Source organism: Echeneis naucrates, chromosome 3 (assembly GCF_900963305.1).
Source record: "Echeneis naucrates chromosome 3, fEcheNa1.1, whole genome shotgun sequence".
Lineage (NCBI taxonomy): Eukaryota > Metazoa > Chordata > Actinopteri > Carangiformes > Echeneidae > Echeneis > Echeneis naucrates.
The window spans coordinates 16,310,584-16,336,051 of record NC_042513.1 but is presented as its reverse complement, the minus strand read 5'-3'; the positions used below and the strand labels follow the sequence as shown (position 1 = coordinate 16,336,051).

The 25,468-nt window shown below is 41.0% G+C and overlaps 1 protein-coding gene across 2 annotated transcripts in view; it reads left to right on the top strand.

Moving 5' to 3' along the window:
• Positions 1 to 6,810: 6,810 nt before the first annotated feature.
• rhpn2 (rhophilin, Rho GTPase binding protein 2) overlaps positions 6,811 to 25,468 on the top strand; it is a 28,604-nt gene continuing 9,946 nt past the window's right edge. Inside the window, exons 1-9 of one of the 2 annotated variants that reach the window (XM_029497859.1) lie at positions 6,811 to 6,975; positions 11,379 to 11,494; positions 16,594 to 16,722; positions 21,952 to 22,027; positions 22,498 to 22,575; positions 22,992 to 23,116; positions 23,247 to 23,413; positions 24,779 to 24,966; positions 25,141 to 25,297. In XM_029497859.1, the coding sequence (XP_029353719.1) occupies positions 6,910 to 6,975; positions 11,379 to 11,494; positions 16,594 to 16,722; positions 21,952 to 22,027; positions 22,498 to 22,575; positions 22,992 to 23,116; positions 23,247 to 23,413; positions 24,779 to 24,966; positions 25,141 to 25,297 (1,102 nt within the window). In that variant the 5' untranslated portion in view covers positions 6,811 to 6,909. The remainder of the gene's footprint in view (positions 6,976 to 11,378; positions 11,495 to 16,593; positions 16,723 to 21,951; positions 22,028 to 22,497; positions 22,576 to 22,991; positions 23,117 to 23,246; positions 23,414 to 24,778; positions 24,967 to 25,140; positions 25,298 to 25,468) is intronic. The other variant, XM_029497858.1, reaches the window with a different exon arrangement.

Genomic DNA, 25,468 nt, shown 5'->3' with positions numbered 1-25,468 from the left:
GTGTTTTTTAAGAAGGATGGTTCTTATCAACGCATGCAAGGGGGGAGGAAAGGAGAGTGAGCGAGAGGGAGGGAGAGAGAAAGAGGGAGAGGGGGAGAGAGGGTGACAGGGAGAGACAGGGAGAGAGAGAGAGAGAGAGAGAGAAGCTCAGTCCTTCCCCCAGCAGCCTAGGCCTACAGCAGCATAGCTAAAGAGTAGAGGACTTTTTTTTTTACTATAAGCTCTGTCATACAGGAAAGCTTTAAGCCTGGTCTTGAAAATTACTAGAGTCCGCCCTCCAGACCGATACTGGAAGTTGGTTCCATAGAAGAGGAGCCTGATAACTGAACGATCTGCCTCCAGATTTACTCTTGGAGACTCTAAGAACCACAAGTAAACCTCCATGTAGAGAGTGGAGTGGCCTGCTAGGACAGTAAGGAACTATGAGCTCTCTGAGATATGATGGAGCTTGGCCATTAAGAGCTTTATGTGTTAAAAGGATTTTGATTTCTACTCTATATTTTACTGGCAGCCAATGCAGAGCAGCTAACACAGGAGACATATGATCTCTTTTCATAGTTCCTGTTAATATTCGTGCAGCAGCGTTCTGAATCAACTGAAGGCCTTTTAGAGATTTGTTTGGACATCCAGATAGTAATGAGTTACAGTAGTCCAGCCTAGAAGTTACAAATGCATGGACTAGTTTTTCTGCATCATCCTGAGAAAGGATGTTTCTGATTTTCCTAATGTTTCTCAGGTGGAAGAAAGCTGCCCGACTAACTTGTTTTATGTGAGGGACAAAGGACATGTCCTGGTCAAAAATGACTCCAAGGTTTCTTACGGTGGAGCTGGAAGACAAAGTAATGCCGTCCTGACTGATGAGATGATTAGATAGTATTTTTCTGAGGTGCTTAGGACTGAGTACAATAACTTCTGTTTTGTCAGAGTTGAGAAGTAAAAAATTTCCAGTCATCCAGACTTTTATGTCTTCAAGACATGTCTGCAGTCTGACTATCTGAGTGACTTCATTTGGCTTCATTGATAGGTACAGCTGAGTATCGTCTGCATAGCAGTGGAAGTTGATGCTGTGTTTATTTATTAACACGCACACAGATTTCAGCATTGTTGTAAAGTCTTTGGAAGAGATTGACCATCTTTTCAGGGACCCCAAGGATGCTAAGGATCTTCCAAAGGGATGTGTGGTCCACAGTGTCAAAAGCAGCCTTGAGATCAAGACAGGCAATGCAGAGGTGTCTGTCTCGGTGGAACTCATGTTCCTTCTTGATGATGAGACTGATAGCAGAGATCTGGTCCGTTGTGGAGTGTTTTGGCATGAGGGCATCTCATCCTTCTTATTGCCAGAAGGGCCCAGGAGAGAAGCATATGGGTGAAGATCTTTCCTGGGATGGAGATTTGTTATGAAACAAATCAGTCCCATATCACAATATGGGATTTCTGTAATATGACAGTTTAAACATTATAACTAATACATTTTTTTCTTGCCTGATTCGACACAGCTGCTATTCTGTGTTGCTCCAACGTTTGTGCTCTATTCTGGCTTTATGATTTATCTAATAACTCCACAGTGACTTAATCCTACCTACTGTCTTTATCTGTGGTTTTAGTTGCTTGTTTGAATCGTCTTACCAGCATTTTTCAGTATGTCATTTAACTGCATAAGTTTTATTGAATTTTCGTTGTCCAGGGATGTTTATCGTTGGATTTAAACGAGCTCTGTCACGACTCAGCGTCTCCTCAGCATTGTTATTGTTTTAATCCATGTTCATCCATTTTAATCAACATACAGACATTATTTCAGAAGAAAAGTTTTAAATATTCCTGGGATTTGCCCCTTTAACTGAAGCAGCAGCAAAGTTTAATGGCTTCCTCCCTGGCTCATGTCCCGTCCCTCCACCAGGTTACATGCAAATTGCCTTACTTCTTTTAATGTAATCCTTGTAACAAACAAACAAACTCGGGCCAAAACATAACCTCTTTGTTGCAATGATGAAGGGCGACGCGGAAGATTGGGAAAATGGAAAGAATAAGAGAGGGAGACAGGGTAACGAAGGATGTAGCTCAGAGAGAGCTGCTAAAAGAGGGCGGAAAAGAAAAGGAAAGGAGGGACAGGTATAGAGGGAAAAGTGGTGAAATGAAACAACAAAGGGTGAAATGTGGACAAAGGGGCCCAAAGAGAAAGGAAGGAGACAAGGCCGTGAACCTAACACCACTTTGCAGCCAAGGACAAACTATCACGCTCTCTCCTGCTCTCTTTCATCCCACCCTTGATCTATTCTTACTGTAGAGTTTCTGGAGTGCCTGCTCTAATGTTTTGCCATGCTGCCCTCACCACTCATCATTTGTTAACAGGGAACCCAGAGTTCTTGCGGCTGGGGAGCAGAGCTGCATAGCAACCCTGCAGCACTTCCTGTTGGGCCGGGGGTTGAACGCCGGTGCCCGTTGTTCACCTCCGTGCCCCCTGTTCCTTTAGAAAAGCAGCCGGGAAGCAGTTCACTGACAAACAGCTTTGTGCTTCGTTGTGAGGGTGAGAGAAATGAGCGGAAAGGTAAAGCACCCTTACTTCACGGCATTCTTTGACAGTTAGGGCCTTACATTTTTTAACTGATATGAGTTTCTGTTCATAGATGGTGAATGTTGTTAGGTTTCAGGATATCAGTTCATTTCGTCGGTTGCGTGGAAAAAAATTCAACAGGCCATATTTAGTTGGATGAAATGAAATATACTGGTAATGAAAACAGGACTGAGATTTTCACCACCATGTAGAGTTCTGGGATTAGAAGCAAAACATTCAAAGTGGATTTAGAGCCTTAGCTGACAGAGCCTGCTGGGTTTACTGACACAAGCAGCTTACGTCGTGAGAGGACATTAACTTTACATGCATTCAGACATGCCTATCTGTTATGTATTAATTAGCTGCTAACTAGGGATGACTACATGCTCTTCCACATCCTATGCAACAGTTGAGCATAGTCACAAAAACAACCAGCATCTGAACACACTTTGCTAAGATCAGTCAGAAATTCAACAGATTAACACCTTTAATGCACAGATGTTGGTGAAGCAGTGATTTTCCCTTGTACAGGCTCTTCTGAGGAGACATGAGGTGGTTCGTACTGTTGGCACAGGACAAGAGGGCGCTGGGTTAAAATCTCTGTTGGTGTGCTCTCTCCGTTTCCTCTGCATCTGCATTTCTAAAGTGTTGGTATGTATGCAACCCTATAAGAAAACATTACTCAGTTTATTAATCACTTTATTGCCACCAATTCAACCATCAGTTGTACTTTCTAGTCATCGTTTTGTCATGAAACAAGAAAGAGCATTTAATAATAGCTGCTGGCTGTTCATTTTCTTATTAGGATAGTTGAAGGTGCCCCGTGGAGTTTCATGTAAACCTTAAAGATCGCATACAGCAGCACAGTGCTTAAAAAGGACGTTGTTTATGATGTGTAGCGTGCACTGTAGCCTATCAATCAGCGGAATAAGCATTGACTCCACATGTATATGATGGTCTCAAGACAGGACAACTTTTCAACTACAAAGGCACAGAATTACATTTGCTGATGTTTTTTTCAGGGATTAGCATCACCCCCCTTCCGCAGGACGCCAATGTCGTTCATGGTGGGCTGAAAGTTTTAGAGGTGCCGGTGAATGGAACTGGGCCAACAGCATTATTGTCAGTGTTGTTATTGGTTTTCCTCCCTGGCCCAAGTCAGAAAGTCTATCTGTTGGAATAAAGCCGGTTTGTGACAGAGTTATACTGAGGGCCAAAAACAGTTCAAAGACAGAGCGAGAGGTGAAGACTCAACATCATCCAGTCATGAATCCTCCCATCAGCCAGCTGTTGGTTACAGGACAATGCATTTATGTTGAATTACCAAAGGAGAAGTAACAGTCAACTGAATTTACATTTTCACTAGTTTGAAAAAAAGTCACCTTTAAGGCTTAAACGCTAACCTCTACCTCCACCTAGTGGTGGACTTTCTTTAATACAATAGAGAACTTCAATTTCTTTGATTATTCATTCATCATTCATTCATCTTCTACTGCTTATCTGTTTATGGGTCGTTGGGGGTGCTGGAGCCAATCCCAGCTCACACTGGGTGAGGGTGGGGTCACTCTGGGCATGTCACCAGTCCATCACAGGGACAGACAGAGACCAACAACCCCTCACACTCACACTCAGACCTACGGATAATTTAGAGTCACCTATTAACCCAAACATGATGCCTTTGGACGGTGGGAGGAAACCCACACAGGCACGGGGAGAACATTCAACTCTCTGCTCAGAAAGGCCCCAGGCCGGGAACTCAAAATGAATATTTCAATTACTTCTAATTATGATAAAAATTAGCTATGAGTAAATAATCCTTAACCACAGACTGAGAACCTCTTGTGCTGTAGCCAAAGTATCGACCTCTGTGATGATAATGGAAGTAGGCAACGATGCAAACGATTCATTTATTACTTTTATGTCAGAGTCACTTAATCTATCGAATATATCTAGCAACAAAGAAAAAAAATATGTGTTGCTGCTCTCTTTTATGACCACGATTCGTTGGGTTATGATGAAAAGAACAATGACAAATTTAAATTTTCCACTTGTGACTCATATTAACTTCCTGTTTTTGGTTTTTCCGAAACAAAAAGACTTTAGGCTGAAACTGAAAGAAAAGACACAAATGGCGTCAGTAGCCTGAAGTAGATTTGTGGAGACAGTGCACCAGTGCTAATGCCTTTGATCCACTGGGAGCTTGTCATTAACATAACTAGCATGACCAGTTTTTGTGCATGACTGCGACATCTAACTCAGTACTTTAAGAATGCGTGACTCCTGATAAGACTAAATGTTTTTTTGTGTTAACTTCTTGTTCCCAGTTGTATCCTCCTCTGTCACAGCCCTGAAAATAGTGTTTTCCTTGAATGAAGATTAGCTAGTCATTCTGTAACTGTAATATATTCCATCAAGGAATGCAGGAGCAAATGTCCTGGAGGACAGAACATCTGTTTGAACGTTGTAGCATCTTCTAACAATCATAAATCAGGAGGAAATTAAAAGATTTAGCCGCAGAAAATTAGAATGAGCTGAGAAATAAAAATGTCTCTGTTCTAAAATCCATTTTTCTGGCTTACTGATTCAGAAATGTCCCAGACAAATAAACCTTTGACCTAGTTTTTGGTCATGCCAACTCATTCATGCTCTGGTTAGTTGTTATCAATAATCTGCTGCTGACATTAATAAAAAAAAAACAACAAACCTTTTGCACGCAGTTGTTTAACCTGTTCACTAACAGGAAAAAACAGACGACGTCCATTGTTTCACCAAGGAGACAAACAAACTGAAAGAGCTAATCTCACCACTAACTAGAACAGCACTCAGCAGAGCGCATACTCTGCCAAATCCAAATAATCCTACACGCCTGTGATCCAGATTGTGATCTGAAGCTCACAGAGGTGCTCATTTGAGATGAAAAATCACCTTGATATAGAAACTTACTGACAAAAAACAAGCAAAAAAGTGCCCAAGCCTCACAATGTCTGAGACAGTCCTTGGACCTGCCATTTTGACCAGATCAGCATTACTCTGAAGGTATTCTCCCTCCTCCACAGTGAAAAACTGTTCTGTACATTTTGTTTGTCCTGATGAGCAAAGAAGCCAGACAATAGACATACGTGAAAGCATAATCTCCTCATTGGAGGTGATGATTCACCGAAACTAAAAATGTAGACCCTTTGACTGGTGAACTAGCGCAGTCTGCAGTTGATCACATCTCATCCTGCTGCTGTTGCAAAGAAAGAAACCTGATGCTGCACATATTCATGACTTGTTACCATCAGCTGTTTGTGCCTATGTATCCCTCTGACCATCTGTCCTCATGTGATGAGATGTACAAAGGAAAGTTATTTCATCTGGACAGCTCCGTTAAAATATCATGCAAAGTGAATTCATGCGAATATAATAATTACTCATTGTGGATTTAAGGCATTTCTTCTAAAATATAGAGATATAGTGAATGGATTTCTTTGCCTCGTTCTCACACATGACAACAGGAAATCTAATCTTGAAATGAAGATGAGAAAATATGACAAGTTACATATTCAGATGAACGCTCTTCAGCAGGCCAATTGTTGCAGTAGCAGCAACAGAGAATAAAAGTTTTTTTGTGGGGGCATCATTCCCAAATGCACAATTGCCTTTTTGCTGTTGATCTTGTTGCAGCCTACACCCTTGATGCTATAGGCTGATATCACTTTGACCCACAGATGATTTTCCTCTAGTCAGACGTCTGTAATTTTCATTTTTATACCTTAAAATGTTTTTTTTTAACTCTTACAAACAATTGATGCTTTCATCCCTTTAGCGTACATTTCCTAACATCTTTTTCAAGCAAGATTTGAACCCTTCCCATTTTTTTTAATCTTACTGTTCTCTTACTTATTATCAGTATTTTTATGTGGATAATTGAATTGATGGATGGATGGATGCCTGAGTGAGGTTTGGTTGGATGCACCGAGCAGAGCTCATATTTTATTGTATGCTCTGCCGCCCCTTTCTCTTTGTCTCAGTTGTGATTTAATGTCACGGAATCCGCATCATTAATTGGCAATTTGATGTCAACTGGAAGTTAAATATTAGAACAATTTCTATCCGCCTATCCCAGTTATTTTATCAGCAAAGAGAAATTAGTCAGCCTGCATTGTGACATTGTTGTCGGAGATCCGGTTTGGTGCTGTCAGTGAACGCATCACCGGCTCTTTGGGCGGAGTTTGTGCCTCGCGCAGGAAAAGTGAGAGAGAGAGAGAGAGCGGAGCGGTCAGAGCTGACGCACCGCCGGAAGACGGAGGATCCATCCACCTGTCGGACAACAAACCTGACTGTTCGTTCTCCTACAAAGAGTGTGAGCCTTCACCATGACGGACACACTTTTACCAAACGACAGGAAAAGCAGCCGAGGAGACAGCAATTACTTCAAAAAGGTGAGTTTTCTTCAGCGCGCCTTCCCCCTGTTCGGCTTTTATTATGGCCCCAGACAACTCCGTTCATTCAGCGTGTGGACGCGTTCAGTTCAACCTGTTGCCAGATATCACTACATTAATACATTTAATGATGCAGCCTGCTGACTGACTCCCAGCTAGAGAAACCAAGAAGCTGCTGAGAGAAGTGAAATACAATAACACTTGTTGCTTTATGCTGCTACACTCAGACAAAGTCAAAATGCTTTACAGAAGCTGGAAATAGACCAACACTGAATTAACTTGACAATGAGAACTATTTGGATAAATTAATGAAAGCTACTAGTAGAACATCACATGGAGTTTCCTCTTAAGTTTAAAAATAGCACAGTGTGGGTCTTCAATTTATTCTAACAAAGACTGGAGCTCCTGATGTGTCACCAAGAGCGGCAGAAACTGCATTGCTGTCAGTTTCAGGTGTAGGTGTGTGTGTGTGTGTGTGTGTGTGTGTGTCCTGCAGTTACTGATAGTGAGAGATACCAAGAAGCCACTGACAAAACATCCTATAATTAACCTTTCAGTTGCCTGCGGGCTATCAGAGGTGTGAGGGTGACTGACAGGTAACAGGAAGTGTTAAGAAGGATGAATAAAAGGCTTTGTTGACCCTCATAAATTTAAGGCCACATTAAGCTGTTGCTTTTTGATCATTTTGCCAGATCTTGCTTTTAATCTCGGACAAATTAGCACGTCCTTTATAATTTCTTCATGACTTTTTGTTTAAGACAACATTGTATGATCCCTAAAGTCCTTTGACATTTTGTATTTATTGCCTTTATCTTGACGTGCACATACAGCTCTGGACAAGGGCTTCATTGAAAAGACCGAAGAGTTAATGGGAGTGGTAGGGTGTCCAAACTGAGGCGTTGAGGTGGCTTTCTCCCTGTCTGTGCTTCAACGTGTAAATTAGCTGGAGACAATCATCAAACTAAGGTTAATTTTGTCAGACCCAGCAGAGAAACCCTTTAAAACTGTTTAATGCTTCATGTACCTGCCACTGTAACGTCCCAAGGAGCTGCGATTGGGTGTCGATTTGTAGCTGCGAAAAAGTCACTTGGCAGAGGTGGAGTGATTATCTTATGTGTTTTTACTGAGTTCGCTGCCTGCCATGCTGTGGTCTGTCTCATTCCTCCGCATTCGCAATGGTGCCCTCTACTTGAGTGTTTTCATAGACAAGCTTGTTTAGATGGGCATCTGAACGGGGCCTTTGTGTCTTTCAATCCCCCGAATCCCCTTCTGAACGCTGTCTGGATTTAGGCTCTGTGCTGCACTTCCTGTGTCTATAAAAAGGCCAGTTTGGTCCAGCTTGTGGGACTGCCAGAGAACAAGATGGGCGACGATAGAGCCCAACACCTCAGTCACAAACTGTCTCCCTCATTACTGTAACACAAACTGTAAGGTCTAAGTTGTCATTTTTTTCCCTCACGTTCTCTGTATCCTTTACTGTCTGTGTTTCTCAGGAGTTTTTAATTTCATGGCAGAAGCTCTGCTCAGTATAAAAAGTCTTGTGCATTCACTGAAACCACAAAGCAATGAGTTCTGCCTCTCATTGTGTCATGCTAAAGAGATTTGCAATTTGGAAACTTTTTGGTCAAATTTAAACCAAGTAGAGCCAAGATGATCTTTGCTTCCATTTTTTTGGGCTCCACTTTCTCCTGGGTGAAAATGAGTTTAATGATTTACAAGGCCTCGCTGGGTTCGACCATGCTCGAGGGCACTGTTGTGGCTTAGGGCTTCCTTCCCAGCCGTCCACTGTTCCACCTCCATCTGGCTGAGATCCGACTAGAAGAACTGCAGGACGGAAAACATGGCAGAACAAAAAGCAGAATCGGCATGTTTTTTTCTCTTTACCCTCCTCGGCCAATGCAAGCATTGACGTAGCATCTGGCCTAGGGCCGTCCTTCAGCCAGACAACAGCCACAAATTGACAACATGTGTCTCGGTTCACAAACCAGACAAGCTCCCTCGGCTTCGAGACACACTCAGATTCCCTCAGCGGGGTTTGTGTTGGAAAAAGAGAGGTAGATGTGATTAAATATTGCATCTTACTGTAGTTCAGTGAATATTAAGAAGTCTTGAAAATAATTTCAGATAACCCTCATGCTCAATATTTAATTTCAATGTAAAGAGTTCTGAATATAGAGACACTAAATGCTTTATTTCTATGGGGTGAACAAGCAATTGAGAGTCCATCGTGTTGCTGTAACTGAGTCGTGGCTGAACCCTCTTCCTGGCTGGTTGCCAGTCTTAATCACCACTTGTATCACCCAGCTATCCCATGAGCCATTGCTCCACATAGTCTTTATGTATCCCAAGCTATACAATTGAGAGATTATTTGCTGCTCGGTGGATATATTAATGTTCTGGACTATCCCTATGTTTTGCTGTAATTAAGTGTTTTGCCCACTCTTAGAGAAAGGGCACACTGTTTGACCATACCGTTGTACAGGAGGGGTTTGATTCCCAGAATGCTTCAGTGGGTTAGGCTAGGCATCAGCATCACTGGAAGCCCTGTCGCAGAGATGAGAATGGGAGCACTAATTTTTACTTCTCTCTTCAATGTTAAATTTACTTAGTTTCACAAAGATTAAGGAATAAACGTCCAAAACCAGACTCATCAGAGGTGGGTGTGACATCAGGATATCACAGTCATTGATGGATTTAGTGTTACTATACATGTTGCTTAGGAATAGCAGCAAGTATTGAAGTCCCATATTAAAATATGCTGCTATGGTTACAGTCTATCAGCCCCTCCCTTGTTCTTTAACACACACACACACACACACCCCATTTTTGATGTAATTGTTGACGTGATGACAAACTGTAATGAGCCACACCCTCTCCTGTCCTGCCCTCACGCTGATGTCATTCCTAGAATAACACCTGGTGTATCCAGCTGTGCCACGCCCTCCACAGCCTGCTTACATCTCCTTTGCATGATTAATGGAGTTGCCATTTCTATAATTGGTTACTCATTACACCATCAGGTCAGTTATTGACTGTACTGATATGTCACTAGAAAATGTCCTGATCTGTAATTATCTAAGTTCAGTGATGAGTGAACCTAAACCAAAGTTAAAAAATGTTTGTTGTATGGTAATTGCAAAGGATTGGAGGTGATTATTCTTACACCTCCTGTGTGGTTTTACTTACCAGTGAAGCTCAAACAAAGTCAGACACTTTGCAGTTCATGTACAGCCAGAGCTCATCTATGCAACAGCTTTATGGACTTCAGGTAACAGAGATATCGAGAAAACCTTAAATACTTGGGTGAATATTGTAAGGAGAAATCTTAAGGCAGTTTTGAGCAGCAGTTTTTATATTAAGGCAATTTTCTATTAATTTTACAAGAAAATCTTCACTTGCTTGGTTTTCCTTAAGGGAAATCTCAATTTAGGGTGTTTTGTGCCACTGGCTTCAGGTATTTAGATCAGTTCAACCTGTTTTGACACACTGCACGTGACAGAAATAGCTTAACTCTTTTTTTTTTTTTTTTTTTAAGTTTGAGTCATGTTAAATCTGAGGAGCACAGGTCAGAGACCCTTTACATTTGTTGAAGTGAAACTCACTCGGTCCTCAAGGGCAGAAAAGGTGAAATTTTACTTTGAAATAACAACATGAGAAATGAATACATAACTCCACTGCCATCCTCGGTTGTGTGTCATGTGATGACTCATCACTGTGACCTTTGGCTCTTTACCTGGACTTTGCTGAGCAGTGACTGATGACATCCAGATTAAGTCAGATAAAAGGAAAAAGGTTTCCCTGTGAGGAAGCAGGTGAGCTAACAGGTTTTACTGAGCTGACAGGTCTCTGTGCATCATGTTCTGTTGCCATCCAGAATACAGTACAGACCACACCTCTAATGTGCTGTGAGTCAGACGCTTTGAATACTTGCGGCCAGCTAATCTCAATAACAGCGTGTTGATTTAGGAATGCCGGACCGCTGTGGTTGTGATCGGGACAGGACACACGGCTCGGCCACACACAGCCCATCAAGTCTAAATGCAGAGTGAGAGCATGTGTTTCAGCTGAGTACTGAGCAGCAAGGTGTAGCTCTTCACACACCCAACTAAGTCCTATTTTTACTGTTATCTCGAAGCAGAGATAACAGGGAAACGCCTAACTGCCTTTCAGAGTCGTGTATGAACACAGTGGATCCATAGATCATAGAATCACCTGATGGCGACACTGGTGACTCACCTGCCATAGATAAATAAAGATTGAAACAGTTTCATCAACATGATGTAAACGTAAAATTATTCCACAGCTTTTATTCAGTTCAGTGTCTTAGTGTCTTCTCACTAATTTCCATCTTAATGAGTATTTTTCTCTATTGACACGACTTTTTCTCTGTCTCCTCATACCAGGGCTGTAACCCCTTTGCCCAGACTGGACGAAGCAAACTGCAGAACCAGCGGGCCAGTCTGAACCAACAGATCATCAAAGAGATGAGAATGAGGGCTGGAGCTGAGAACCTGCTGAAGTAAGAACAGAAGTGATGACTGACGACAGTCAGTTTGTTGTTTTTAGCAGAAAGATCAAATCAATTTGAAACATGCAAACGACAAAAACCTCAAAAAAATAAACATAGAATCCCTTTGCAGAAGTTACTTAAGAGAAAACCAGTTTTTCTGCACTTGTATTTCTCTCTGACTCTGATCACGTCATTCATTAATGTGTCCTCCATATTTTTCTGAGGGGTGTTTATGACCACTAGTAAACTCGTATCTGTCTGTTTGACTTCACTTGCTCCATAGTTTTGTTAAGAGTTGCCATGAAACCTTGGCGAGACTCAAAGTAAACAAAAGCAGGAGTATGATATTAAGTAATAATTATCAAAGAGTCAGAAGATATGACTGAGAAAAACGTCAACATTTTATTGAACCTAAATGTTGATTGGAGGTTATAGGGTAGGAATAGTTAACCTTTGTGTGCTTTAGCTTTTGTTCTCCTGGTTACTATTTAATCCTCTGTGACTGAGAAAGCTTCAGCACAGATAAAACCTTGTCTATTTTTTTTAACTTTATGGAACAGGAATAGCTGAACTTGAGATTGCTTTCTCAGCAGGACTGCGACACAGAAATATGACTTTACTGCTTTCAGGTCAGTCTGGTTGGGACTCATCTGTTTCCTGTAATTTTACACTTGCTTATCATTTAGTTTATAAACCAGCCCTCAAGTTCTGTACAGTCGTCCTGCCTGAGACTGTAAACGTCGTACAATAACCCAGTTCTGACTCTTTAAAACAGCACATTTAGTTTCACTAACATATTGTAAACATATTTAATGTCGCAGTTGAAAATCCTTACACACAGTATAGCAGACAAACAAAGGTACTGTTTGGGCCGTCACAAGCTTCTGTGCCTCAATGTATATAAATATATACAGTAACCTGTAAGTCATGCTATCACTGCAGCTTTTGTTCTACTCGTACATAAAGAAATAAAGCTATTCCAGATGTTGGAACTGAAACCATACTCAAGATGCTGCACCACAGGCACTATTTCTACAGTTTCTATGTTTATCAGCTTTTGATTTGACTTGACAAGTATGCTGTGTGGTCAGGCATTTATGTCTTTTTCTTTTACTTTGGCATTTTTCTCTTCTGTTGCCTTCATAACAAAAGCCTGGTCTTGGTCTGTTGATGGTTACTGTCCTGTTAATGTTACCGCCTCATGGCTGCAAACTGTGGAACAACAGAGTGAGGGCTTTGTGTTAAATGAAGTGTTAATGCTACAGATGCCGACCATTGTTGTCAAGTTTTTATTTGTAATTGAAAGTAAAAAGCCTCAAAGAAACTCTTTTAAACTTGTAAACAACATCAGAACCTGCTACACTGGGGAAAAGCTACAACAGCCAAAAAAAAAAAAAAAAAAAAAAACCCCCCGTCAGCTTTCAGCTGCCTGGTGAGACAAAAATAGTGTGAAGAAATCTTTACCTCTTCAGGGACTTTCTTTTATTATAAGATAAGATAAGACAATCCTTTATCAGTCCCTCAGATGGGGAAATTCATGTTAAATGTAGCCAAAATTTAACCAATACAATATATAAATATATAAAATGAACTTTACCCATGGTCTCTCTGTCTTGTGTAGTATTAGTATTAATACTTGTCCACAAAGGTATTTATTAAAAGCACAAACAAACAAACTTAGAAAATAATCTGTTTTTCTGTCATCACTCGTGACCTCAAAATGTGTAATGTATTTCTCCATTCATGACTGTATTTTCTTCTTCTTCTTCTCTTGTTTTGGTTATTTTTGTTGTGTTTCTTGGCTGCAGTCATTGGACAGTGGGTGTGTTGCCCTCAGTCAATCACAGCATGTAGGCTGCGAGGGTTGGTCACTGTAAAAAAAACCAAAACATATGTCCAGGTTCCATCACTGTCTTGGTGTCTCTCCTCTGCTCTGATTGTGCCAGGGGTGTCTGAATAGTGGCAGGTCTGCGTGCCAGATTAACTGAGGGTGGGGCTGATACAGGTCAAGCAGAGGAGGTCATGTGGCGGTAAGGGAATGGGCTGCGAAAAGTAACCGCTGACAGAATCAGAAGAAAATATTTTCAAATAACCTTTCTTTAATTCACTGCTTTGTTTTCTCAGCTCTCTCCCTCTCTCAATTGAGTGTGTGTAGGGTGGGGGGGGGTCAACTGTGAATAGACTGTTGTTACCAAACAGCAGCTGCCAAATCGTGCACAGTGTCCCTTAAAGCAAAAGTTCATTATCTTGAGTATAGCAGTTAAGTCCAATATACACATTCACCATCAGCAGTGACCATAGTAACCAAAGGCCCTCAGAGGGTACAATGGAAGGGGTTACCGCTGCAGAGGAAACACAATGTTTGGATTTTGGTTAATGTTTAGGGTCAGGGTGACTCAGACCTCACTGCTGTGTCCCCCTGCATGTGTTGCTGGGGACACAGCTGGACTCAGTCCAGCATTAATCTTCGGCAGATTATGTTGAAGTCAAATGTTAAAATCTGTGTTATTTTTGTAAAGTTGAGGGTAAAGAATTTGCCAGACAGCTTCAGGTAAGATTCACTGTGAAGCTATGCCCCCAAAAAAGCCCATCTTGGTTAAATAATAACATGTAACGTGAAATGCTCTGTGTTGCATATGCTTGTCAGAGCGGCTGTCCAGAGTGGCATTTGGTAGCGATGGACTCTTTCACAACAGTCAGGCTGGTGTTAAGATAAGTGAACTGACAAGCATCCAATGCTAACCTTTATCTCAGAGGCTGTAGCTTCCTGTGTGAAGATACAACAGGTTCAACAGTACACCTGGACTTCTCCCACTGGAATTCCTGGATCATCTCTCTTAACGTTTGTGTTTAGAGATTAGCTGGGTGAGGGAGGATACCGCTGTGTGTGTGTGGGTGTATGTGTGCCTGTTAGGCCTGTCTAAGCCTCCACATTCTTTCAGTATTTCGCAAAGTCCAGCCAAGTCCGTGTGCGTGCATGCGTGCATGAATGTGTGTACGTCCATGTTTGTGTGTGTTTGCCAGCCCAGCTGCAGCCCAGACTTCAGCCTGGGTGCATTTCTTAGCATCAAGTTAGCCCTCCAATTTATTTTTAAGGCCTCAAATCATATGAAGTCAGACTGAAGTTCTGTCTGTGCTCTCCCATCTGTGTGTGTGAGGAAAGGCGCAAGGTCGTCACGACTTCTGTGCCTTTGACATCCACCTGGATTTTCATGTTGTGTTCATGTAAACTGAAATCTTGAAGATTCAAGGATTTTATTTGGGAAACGTGTGTTTTCTCTACTTACTTTGCTTCTCTTGTTCTACACTTCTCTGTATATCAGCAACAGGTGGAGCTCCTCGAGCCTGGTTGGACCAGTTCTATATTCTCTTCTCATTCTCTTTAAGAGACAATATGTGAAGTTTGTGCAACGTCTCTTGCTTGATATGACAGAGACACATTATCTTTTCAGTTTATAAAAACTGGTATCTCTTTCAGATGAAAGACCTCAAGGAAAAATGCTCCAATAGTTCTTTTGTCAAAAAAATAGAAACAGAAAAAAGGAAAGCTCCATTTTCAGATTCTCATGCACCACAGGATAGTATTAAATATTAAAGAGGAAATTAATAATAATCCCCCTGCTGGCATACATGTGGTCCAAACCTCAACCTCCACCTCCTCTACGCTGATGGATTCTCCAGACCAGACCTACCCAGAAACCTTTCAGCAGGCCAAAAGGAAGTGATGGTGTGGTGTGACCACCTGATCACCCGTGTTATGATCTAACAGCATGTATGCACAGATGAACTCCAGCTATTAATCTGTTAATGGAACATACTGTGGCTGTTTTAGCTGGAAACAATACAGTAATATTTATCTTATCCAAAAATTCTTCAAAAGCTCGACAATATGTTTGAATAATTAAAATAAAGTGCTTAATATTTTTAAATCTTTTTTTTCTTCAATATTTTTGGTCAAACGTGGGACAATGACAAGAAAAGCTCCCAAGTTATACTTTGTGTCAACTATTTTGACCTCTAACCTTCAGTTTAACTTTTTACACTCCTGTCTGCTGGTACCTGTTCATGTCTCACCTTTTATGTTAAGAATCACATCCTCTGTGATGGCTGGGTAATTGCAGGGTAGAGCTGAGGTGACAGAGGTAGTTTCTGACTGATAACAGCCAATCACCACCAGACTGACAGGTTTGGAGCATGGTTGTGTATGTGAAGGTCTGTGTTCAAATAGTGGCGACTGACAATAGATGTGTTAGGAGTCACTGTCGAACGCAGATAAGATTATACCTTCAATCACCTAAAACACCGTGACTGTGTGCCATAAATTCTGCTTTACAGAGGATGCTGCCACGTTGTCTGTGTTCAAACACACAACCACAGTGACACACATTCCTCAGAGGTATCATTATAGCCTTATCTCTGCTGTGCAGTGAATCCTAATCCTTTTGTAATTTCGACCTATAGAAAAGTGTACACATGTAGAGGCACAGTAACACAAAAGTGCACATACTGCACGTGTTTTTGTTTTCAGAAACATGTAGGAAAATATTAGGTCACAGCAGTAAATAAACCCTAAAATGAATCACTAGTTGACCCCCGCCCCCCCACACTTCACTTAAAAAGTAGGTAGGCCAAATTTAAGGACACCGTTCCTCAGCCACAGTGCCCAGATTCAGACACACGCCATGGTAACATATCCTTGAACACTACCAAAAGTACGTGCAGCAGGGTTGTGGTTGTATACGTGACATTGGCCCCTCTATGTACAATGCTGCATACAGGGTGAGAGCACATCAAATGTGTCATGCAATGGTGGATGTTTTGGAAACAGTGATCTTTAAAAACAAAAATGTTTTAAACCATCGGAATGGGCTACATTGGGAGCACAGCTGTGATTCATAACTCTTGTTTGTGTACCGGGGAGTAAATCAAGTGCACAGCACAAAGCAGTGACGCAGGTCTGTGGTCTAAAGTACCAATGGCTGCATGCTTGTTTTAATAATCAGCTACAGGAAAATTTGGCTCCATCAGAATGGAGTAATGTTTCTTTTCTTCCATCCTGTCTTTATTTATTTATTTTTGTTGTCTCTCTTTATCTCTCCTGTGTGCAGGGCCACATCTAACAACAAGGTTAAAGAGATGGTTCTCTTGGAGCTGAGCTATGTCAACGCCAACCTGCAGCTCCTGATGGGACAGCTAGAAGGACTCAATAGCTCAGTGGAGGTCTATCAGAACAGCCAGTGAGTACAAATATCTCCTTTTTTTTTCCCCCCCTTCTGCTTATTCTAACATTCACAGTCTGCTCGGACAGGGTGTTGGCTCATTCTTAGTTTACCATTAAAGTCTGAGATGAGATAAGAAAATGAGATTTTGAGAGACTGCATCTTATTTTGTTGCTTTTGCTGTTTTCAAGATGCACAGCGAACATTTTCAGTTGAGTCCACCAATACGTGAAAAATGCATCTGGAGGTAATAAGATATGATTACCTACAATTTTCACATGAGGTAACTACTTTTAATTAGGGTGTTGCATCAGAATGAAGGACTTGCATGCTTTATGTTACATCAGTGATTGTGGCACCAACTGGCACCACTGACTCAGCCTTTCCAAAAATAACAATAATAGCCCTTATGTTTGATTCATAATTGTGTAGATGTGAGGCCTTGTTAGAGTTGTTGTGGCGTGTTAATAAGGAGAAGGACAGAGACACGCAGTGTTAATTGACAGCCAACATGAGAGTGTCAACACTGGGGTTAAGTTATCAAACAAACTGTCAAACAAATGACAGAGGAGCAGAGAGACAGACAGAAACACATGAATGCAAAGTGCAAGAGTTTGTTGTTGTTAAACCAGAGCAGTGGGTTTGTTGGACACAATGTACAGAGCAACAAGGAAATGATGAACTGAGTGTGTATGCAAACTAAGATAAACATCAAGTACAAGGCGTATCAGTCAGTCTGATGATCGTGTTGAGGGATGGGGTGGGGGTCATCCACAGGTTTGGATGTTTTCTATCTGCAAAGACAAGACAGGTTGGTAGGGTCTGGTTGTGATATCTGTGTCATGAGGACGTGTCACGTACAACACAAATGAGCTGATGTCTGTATGAAACAGAGGTTTACAAAGGTGGTGACAGATCCTTACAGGGCTGTAACTTTCAACGCAAGTCCTCATGATGACATGTCAAAGTCAAAATAACCGAAAATATTCAAAGGCTCAGGGAGTCAGTGCTGCCCTAAAATATATTTGAAAACAGTCCTCAGTTTTCTGTGTTAAGCCAAATTACGATCCTTTAAAGGCCCTTTGATTGAAATGTGTGGGTCTCAACATGGCTCCTTTTATTAAGAACACTTGAGAGTTAGCCACCTGCCCAGTCACTCATGCACGCACACACACACACACACCCACAAAAACACACTATACATCTGCCAAACACACTGCAGCTAATCTGCACATTAAAATAATATGAAATACATCTATTTGAAAATACATGTGTATGTATATACAACACATAATAGATAAATAATCGCTGAGATACACAAAGACCATTTACATGTTACCCATGACAACAAAGCACAACAGAGCCATTAAGGTGATGAGGCGGTAGAGGTGTTGGGGAGAGTTGTGGGGGTTGGGTAAATTGACTGGTGGTGACTGTGGTGATTCTTGTGAGAGCCAATGACAGAAATCTTACATGGTGAAAGAAGCTGATACCATCAGCAAACATCAGTAGGTATTTTGTCTTGAGCTACAGACCAATATAGGGTTTTGTTTAAATTCTTACATAAATCTGAAGATAACCTGATGAATCCCAAAATGCCATCTTTTGTTTGCAGTGCAAAGAGACTACATCAGTTTGTTTTCTTTACAAAGTCCAGGAGGATTTTTAATGAATCAGGTTTCCTGTCTGCAGGTTTGCAGGCAGACAGGATTGAAATCTGTGTAAGAAGATGAATTTTAACCCTCAGGAATCCAGCCAAGCAAATACTTTCCTAAGTGTATTTGTCTCAGTTATCTGATATTGTCTTAACTGTGGAGGGGTTTGTTGTTTTGTGAAAAGGAACAACTAAAATTACATGGCAACATCGTCACAGTTTAGCAGCTGTGTCTTTGTGCATTCTCTAGGCTAGGGTTGCATGGGCATAAAATATTTCCCATAAATTTCCAGAAACTTTCCATGGGAATTTTGGCATAATAATTTTGAATTTTGAAGTTTAGATTTTTAATTTCCAATTTGGAAACTATAAAAATAATCTTGTCAAAAATGGTAATGCAAGGTCATGCGCATATTTATGAATTGTAAGCTTAACAGCTGGAATAGTCTTTAAAAAAGAGCTTACAATTGATGATGTGTAAATGAGTAGAAATAGACTAGATGAATAGATGAGCACTCCTCAGTCATGCTCATGCTCAATCAACCTATAACCTACATTCATGTTGATAACAGAAACCTGGCTGGCAGAAGAAACAGTACCACACTTTTAAATTCTTAATTAAAATGGTGTTAGCTAACTTAAATTTAGCATATCAAATTTACCGGCTAGCTGGCTACTGTATGAACACAGTTTGATTTAATATTTGTTAGTTAATCTTTAATACCATAGATCAAACGTATTCACCCCAGTAACCACGTTAAGGTACTTGGCTGGAGGTAGTCTTTGGCTGAGAAGCAGCGGTGTGGCTTCAGCTGTCCTGTAGTGTGCAGGGCTCTGTAAACTATCTGTGCATGTGATGGAGGAATACTCCATCTGAGTTTGCACAAAATTTGATTGTTTTAACAGAGATCGTGCTGCAAGATGATTTTTTTTAATACATTTAAGTTTCCTGTTTATTCCCATGAATTACTGTTGATTCCCTTGAGGAATAGCGTAGATATTCAGGTGCACTTGGATAAAATTCAGTTGTTTTAGCACGGATTATTCATTCATCTACTACCGCTTATCCATTTCCGGGTTCCGGGTTGTGGGGGCACCCTGTGCTTGCATGGGTTTCCTCCAGGTGGGAGAACATGCAAACTTTTCCCCAAACAATATTTAGGTTCTGGCATCATTGCATGGCACCCCCCCCCCCCCCCTCGAATATTTATTTAAATATTTGAATATTTAAGTTCCCCAATAAGTAGCAACTTTCAGTTTCTGGTTTATGAAAAGTTTCCAACTTTTAAAAATCCTCGAATTTTGCAACCCTACTCTAGGCCTAAGTGTCCTGTCACATGAGATCAAATAGACTGGATTGTGGGAACGCTAAGCCCTCCCATCAACTTCTCTGCATGAAGTGGTGAGCAAGTGCTTCTTCAAAAGTCTGACAAAGACAAAGGGGAAGGCTGAGAAACCAGCGTCAACTCTCTTCCATTGTGTCTTTATAAAAGAAAATTGAATACATGCAAAGTTTGAAAAGTGTCACGTCATTCTATATTATACAAAAAGCCAAAGGTACAGGTAACATGTACGCTGGAGTATTAGATATGTTGAGAAAGACTCCTCTGTCTCTCCTCAGCAGGTGACTTGGTGAGATGATGCTGTGCAGCCACAATGGACAGTGAGTCTCCTCCCCCTCTCAGCCTGAAATACAACCTCAGTCTTATCTACAGAAACAAAAACCTCTCCTTGCTTTTCTTGTCTTTTCCCACCAGTCCACCATGCTCTGAATAGTGTCTTTCTGAGGTTATTTCTCACTCAGACCAGATCCAACTGGTTTTAAAATGACGCAATGGGTAACAGAAAGCACACACGTAAATGTGGCTGTTGTGGCATAAGTGCTGTACATGAAATCAGTGACCTCCTTCAACCACACATTGGAAAATATAGCAGCTGAACACAGCATTTTGTGTTTATCATATATTTATGACTCGAATGTTTTTTTTTTTTTTTGTTTTTTTTGTGTCTCACAGCAATAATGTCACTTGCTTTGTGATTTGTGGTGCAGTTTATCCAGTTCCTTGTTGTAATGCTCAGGACAACACAGTGAACTTTCCTTAAAACTCTCTAAATCAGCACAGTTTAAGTGCTGACTAATAAAAATATTGAGATAAAGACTTCTGTGCCACAGGCAGCTTCCATAACTCTGCTTCACAAGGAAGTGAAGAGAATAATTTGCACTTTGTGGGGGAATGCCAGATAGATGAAACCAACAGCACTCCATCCTGTGCAACCAGTTTCTTGTTCACTATAAATAGGCAGGTTGTGAATTCACGCACTGTGAACCAGAGCTCAGACTAGACTGCCAAAGTCTGTATGCTAGCACTTAAGCACACTGTGGAGAGGGGGAGTGAGCTCCTGAGAGGCTTTTAACATTTCAGATTCCCTGCAGAACAGATACACCCCCTACCCCCTGCGTCAAACCAGAGAAAAAGACCAGTGAGCTCATCTGCAAGTACGAATAGATTACACTGTGGCCTCTCTCCTGCTCTGTCAGTGGCTGTGATGAATGAAGTTTTCTGTGATTCACAGGGCCAGTATGCCAAAGGAATGCTGCCTTATCATCAAGTGATGAATGAGCGTGAGGAGTTGTTTTGTGAGCCCTCTGGTTTTGATGCTTTTTTCTGCATAGAAAAGTTTGTCCTTCATCTGTGATCTCTGTGATGGAAAAAACTAGAATAACAGGAAATGAGCTCATTAATGAATACTTTATTTTAATAATAACTTGAATACCAACCCAATCCAGAAGAGGCATGTTTTTAAAAAGGGCAGTTTATTTAGTAACAGCTCATATTTCTTCTCTCAGCCAGGCTTTGGTTTTATACTTGCTGTCTAATCAGCAGCCAGTAACTCTCAGGTTATATTTCCTCTGCTCTGATAACGAGCAGAACCTGCTTTCCATCTGCCAACGGTGAGGACCCCCAGGTCATGGAGCTAGAGAAACTTCAAACCAAAGTAACATTTTATGGCTCCCTCTGTTTACTGTTTGGTGACCTTGGATAATAAGGTAAAGCTCGCTTTGAGTGGCAGAAAGGCAAGGCTACAACTCCACAATGATTAATCAGCATAGCTCTGTGTCTTTACGACACAAGGGCATGTGGGGCCCTCATTCACCTTTAAATCCCAACTCCTGCAGCCTGTGCTGTGCTTTGCTCTAACAGCACCATCTGCCTAATCCAGACTTACCATCTATGAAACTAAACTTTCTGAAGGCACCAAGCTGCAGGTGGTGTGATCAACCACGTTCACATTAGTATCCTCTAATCTGTGCTGTCAACTTGATCTCCCAAACAAAGCTCAGTCTGTCGTCAAAGGGAGTTGCTTGATAACTCATGCCGCACCTTAGAGTTTGCTTTTCTTCAACATTAACCAAATGTATCTGGACAATCATGGTGTATTTTTCTGAGTTTACATAACGTACATGAACTGTTTGAGTCCAAACTGAGTCCAAACTGTGTCCAAACTTTTTAATGTTATTGGTTTATTGTTCTGATTGCCAAAATGTATGTGAACAAAGTTCAAGACCTCTCCATTCTTTTGTGTTGTTACAGGGAAACGGCTAACATCCCCCTCATTGCTCTGGGCCTAAAGGAGACAAAGGAAATTAACTTCTCCACTCCATTCAAGGTACAACAGAAATAGTTTTGGTTTCACCCCTCTCGCCTTGTTATGACTAAATGTGCTCCAGTAGTCAATGTAATGCTGGCATTAGACATCCAAGGTGTTGGCAGAGCAAATTTTAATTTGCTTCCCAAGCAGGATTTAGGTCATAGTCTGCCATTTGTTCACCATTTACTCAGAAACATTGTCTGCCTATAAACAGATAATCATAAATATATTTAATTTTATATTTTATTTTAATTTTATGGGAAAGACCAACACAAAGTGGCACAAAATTGTTAAGTACAAAGAAAATTCTACATGATAAAAAAAAAAATTAAAAAAAATGTCAGAAACTGAAGAGAGTGGAAGAAGTTGTACAAAAGGCTGTCATATGCAACTTAAAAGTTAGCTGTTTAAGCCAAAGGTCATGCAAAAAACCCCATCTTGCTCAAAAATATTATACGGAAATGATGAGATCTGGTTGTGGTTGACAGGACTTTATTTTGGAGCACTACAGTGAAGATGGAAACAGTTTTGAAGATGAGATTGCTGATCTGATGGACTTGCGCCAGGTAACTTGATATTATGTAAAAATGATAGTAATCATAATGATAACAAAAACAATGCCATTTATTTTTAAGTGCCCTTTCAAAGCACCCAAGGACACTATACATGGGTTAAATTATTAAAAAAACACATATGTATGTGTGTACATGTGTTTATACGTTCTGGTGTATTTTACAGTACCACTCACAGCAGCATGAATAACTAACTTTGGATTTTGCACATTGAATTTTTAAATATTTTTCACCTGTTGATGCTTTGTGTGCTACAAAAAAAAAAAAAAAAGGGACATAAAACTGAACCAATGTAGAAAAAAACAAAGCTTATATTGTGATGATTTGGGTGATCTGATCCTTAAACTGGCCTTCTTTTTATTTTCCTGTTGAGTAGCTGCTGTATTGATCTCTTTCCTTCTATGTTTTAGGCTTGTAGAACGCCGAGTCGAAGTGAGGCTGGAGTCGAGATGTTTGCAAAATACTATGGCCATCTTCCTCTGATAGAGACTCGATTTTTCTCCCCAAACCGCCAGACTGGCATCTTCTTCACCTGGTACAGTTATAATCAGTGCACAGGATATGAATACACCAGCTTTCCAAAGCTTTTGCTTTGTTTTATTTTTGTTGAAACATTTTGTGCTTGCTGTGATGAGTGAGTCACGGGTCCCACCTCCTCCCCTCAGGTATGACTCCTTCACCGGAGTGCCAGTATGCCAACAGAACCTGTCATTGGAAAAGGCCAGCATCCTTTTCAACATGGCCGCCCTCTACTCTCAGATTGGTACCCGCTGCGACCGACAGACAACCGCTGGACTGGAGGAGGCCATCTCCTCGTTCCAGAAAGCTGCAGGTAGGAACTAACTTTTCCCCCTGCACATTCTCACAACTTTAACATTACACTATCCAGTAGAAGTTCTCCCAGTGCTCATGCAGCCTTGTTTTTAAAGTATCTGCCACTCCTCCACCCTCTAACTTCTGCTCCATGATGGTGAACAAATGCAGCTGATGTCTCTCTGGCCTCTTGTTATGTGGCAGAGATCCAGAAAGTACCACTCTCATGAACTGGTTACCCAGCCCTGCAAGGTTTCAAGAAGCTCAGACAAGTCTTGATAGAAGTATGACTTGGCAATGTGAGGAGTACTGCAGAATAATTATAGCTCTGTTAACACAGAGTTTTAAAAGAGTGGAGGGGTGAGCCAGCTATCGCAGAATCTTAGATCAGGACTTGTGGGGCAGTGCTCTGTTATTAAGTTGTCTACAAGCCTCTGTAGCCAGGTTTTTAATCTATAAAATGAGAGGGAGCTACTCTCATTTGGAATGCAGATGGTCCCTTATTGCTCCCATCGAACATGAAAAACCAATTGAAAAAGCTTTGTGTCTTGGCTTAATATTAAAGAAGCACACACAGGCATTGATGTCACTGCTCGCAGGGATCTTCTCTTCACTGTGGTAGCAGCAGCAAGAGCTGAGGGGATCTGACCTGCTGAATCACTTCACCTCAGTGTGGGACCTTATTAAAATCTCTGTATAGGACAGTGTCAGTACTCATGGTTAAAGCACACTGAAGAGCCCCATACGGCATGTCAACCAGCAAATGATATTCATTTTCCAAATGGAATGACTGGGTTTTCCTTACACATCAGTCTGTTATTTAATTCAATTACTGGCACTGATACTGCTGCTAACTACTACTATCAGAGTAACTTGTTGATTGTTGGGCTTTTACCCTTTGTGCCATAGTTTTTGGCTGGACAGAATCAAGTGATACTGCCTACCATATAACCTATTCTATACACACATGAGAGAAAAACATAGTTTTATCTAATATTAATGACAGATTCTACCAGTAGATCATCTGTCTGGATTATGTTATGCAGCTGCCCTTAATTACATTGTAAAGTTATGAAAAAGAAGAGATTTAATCCCCTGCAAATCAGAAACAAAATGCATTTTATGAATGTAATTCTTGCTATGCAATAAAAAATAATCCAATCATTTCTGCTCTCACAGAGCTACATAGGAGACAGACTTTACTGGGCTTCCTTTTTCATACTTAATAAATGGTTTAGAGTTCAGTGACAGTATTTTAATAAAATTTGGAAGCCATGTTTTCCTACCAGCACAAGATACCCATCCAGCAAATAAGTGAATGTAAACTCTGATTGTATTTAATTGTTAATAGCTTGAGCTACACTGATTATTCATTCTCTCCCAGGTGTCCTCAATCATCTGAAGGAGACATTCACCCACACTCCCAGCTATGACATGAGCCCAGCCATGCTTAGTATGTTGATTCGGATGATGCTTGCTCAGGCTCAGGAGTGCCTGTTTGAGAAAATTGTGCTGCCTGGGATTGCAAACCAGTTCTACTCCCTCATGAAAATGGCTCAGGAGGCTGCAAAGGTAAACAGCAGCAAAGGCGCACACCCAATCCTGGCCTCTAAAAGATACACTTGTGTTTCTTCTGCTGTCGACTCAGCAGGATGCACTGTAATTAAAGGGAATGTGAAGTGTTAACGACAGCACCAGATCATTGTTTTTAATGTCCTCTCAGTAACTCCAGCGTCCTTCCCCCAGGTCTCTGAAAACTACGATCAGGTCCATCAATCCATGATCCAGACACCTATCAAAGACAATGTCCCATTCTTCTGGTCAACCATGTCGCAAGTCAAGACCAACCACTACCGCTCCTTGGCACACTACTTTGTAGCCTCAGCACTGCTCGACCACCAGCGTAAGTAAAACAAATACTTCAAAACTCTTCAACACAATGAAAACTGAAGTAGATTGTTGTTTTTATATTTTAATATAATAATTTACCTGTAGCATCAAAGTCAGAACAAAAAATATGGTCCTTCTCTGCTGCAGTAACTGTAATAGCAAACCTTAAGTGAATCTATACAGC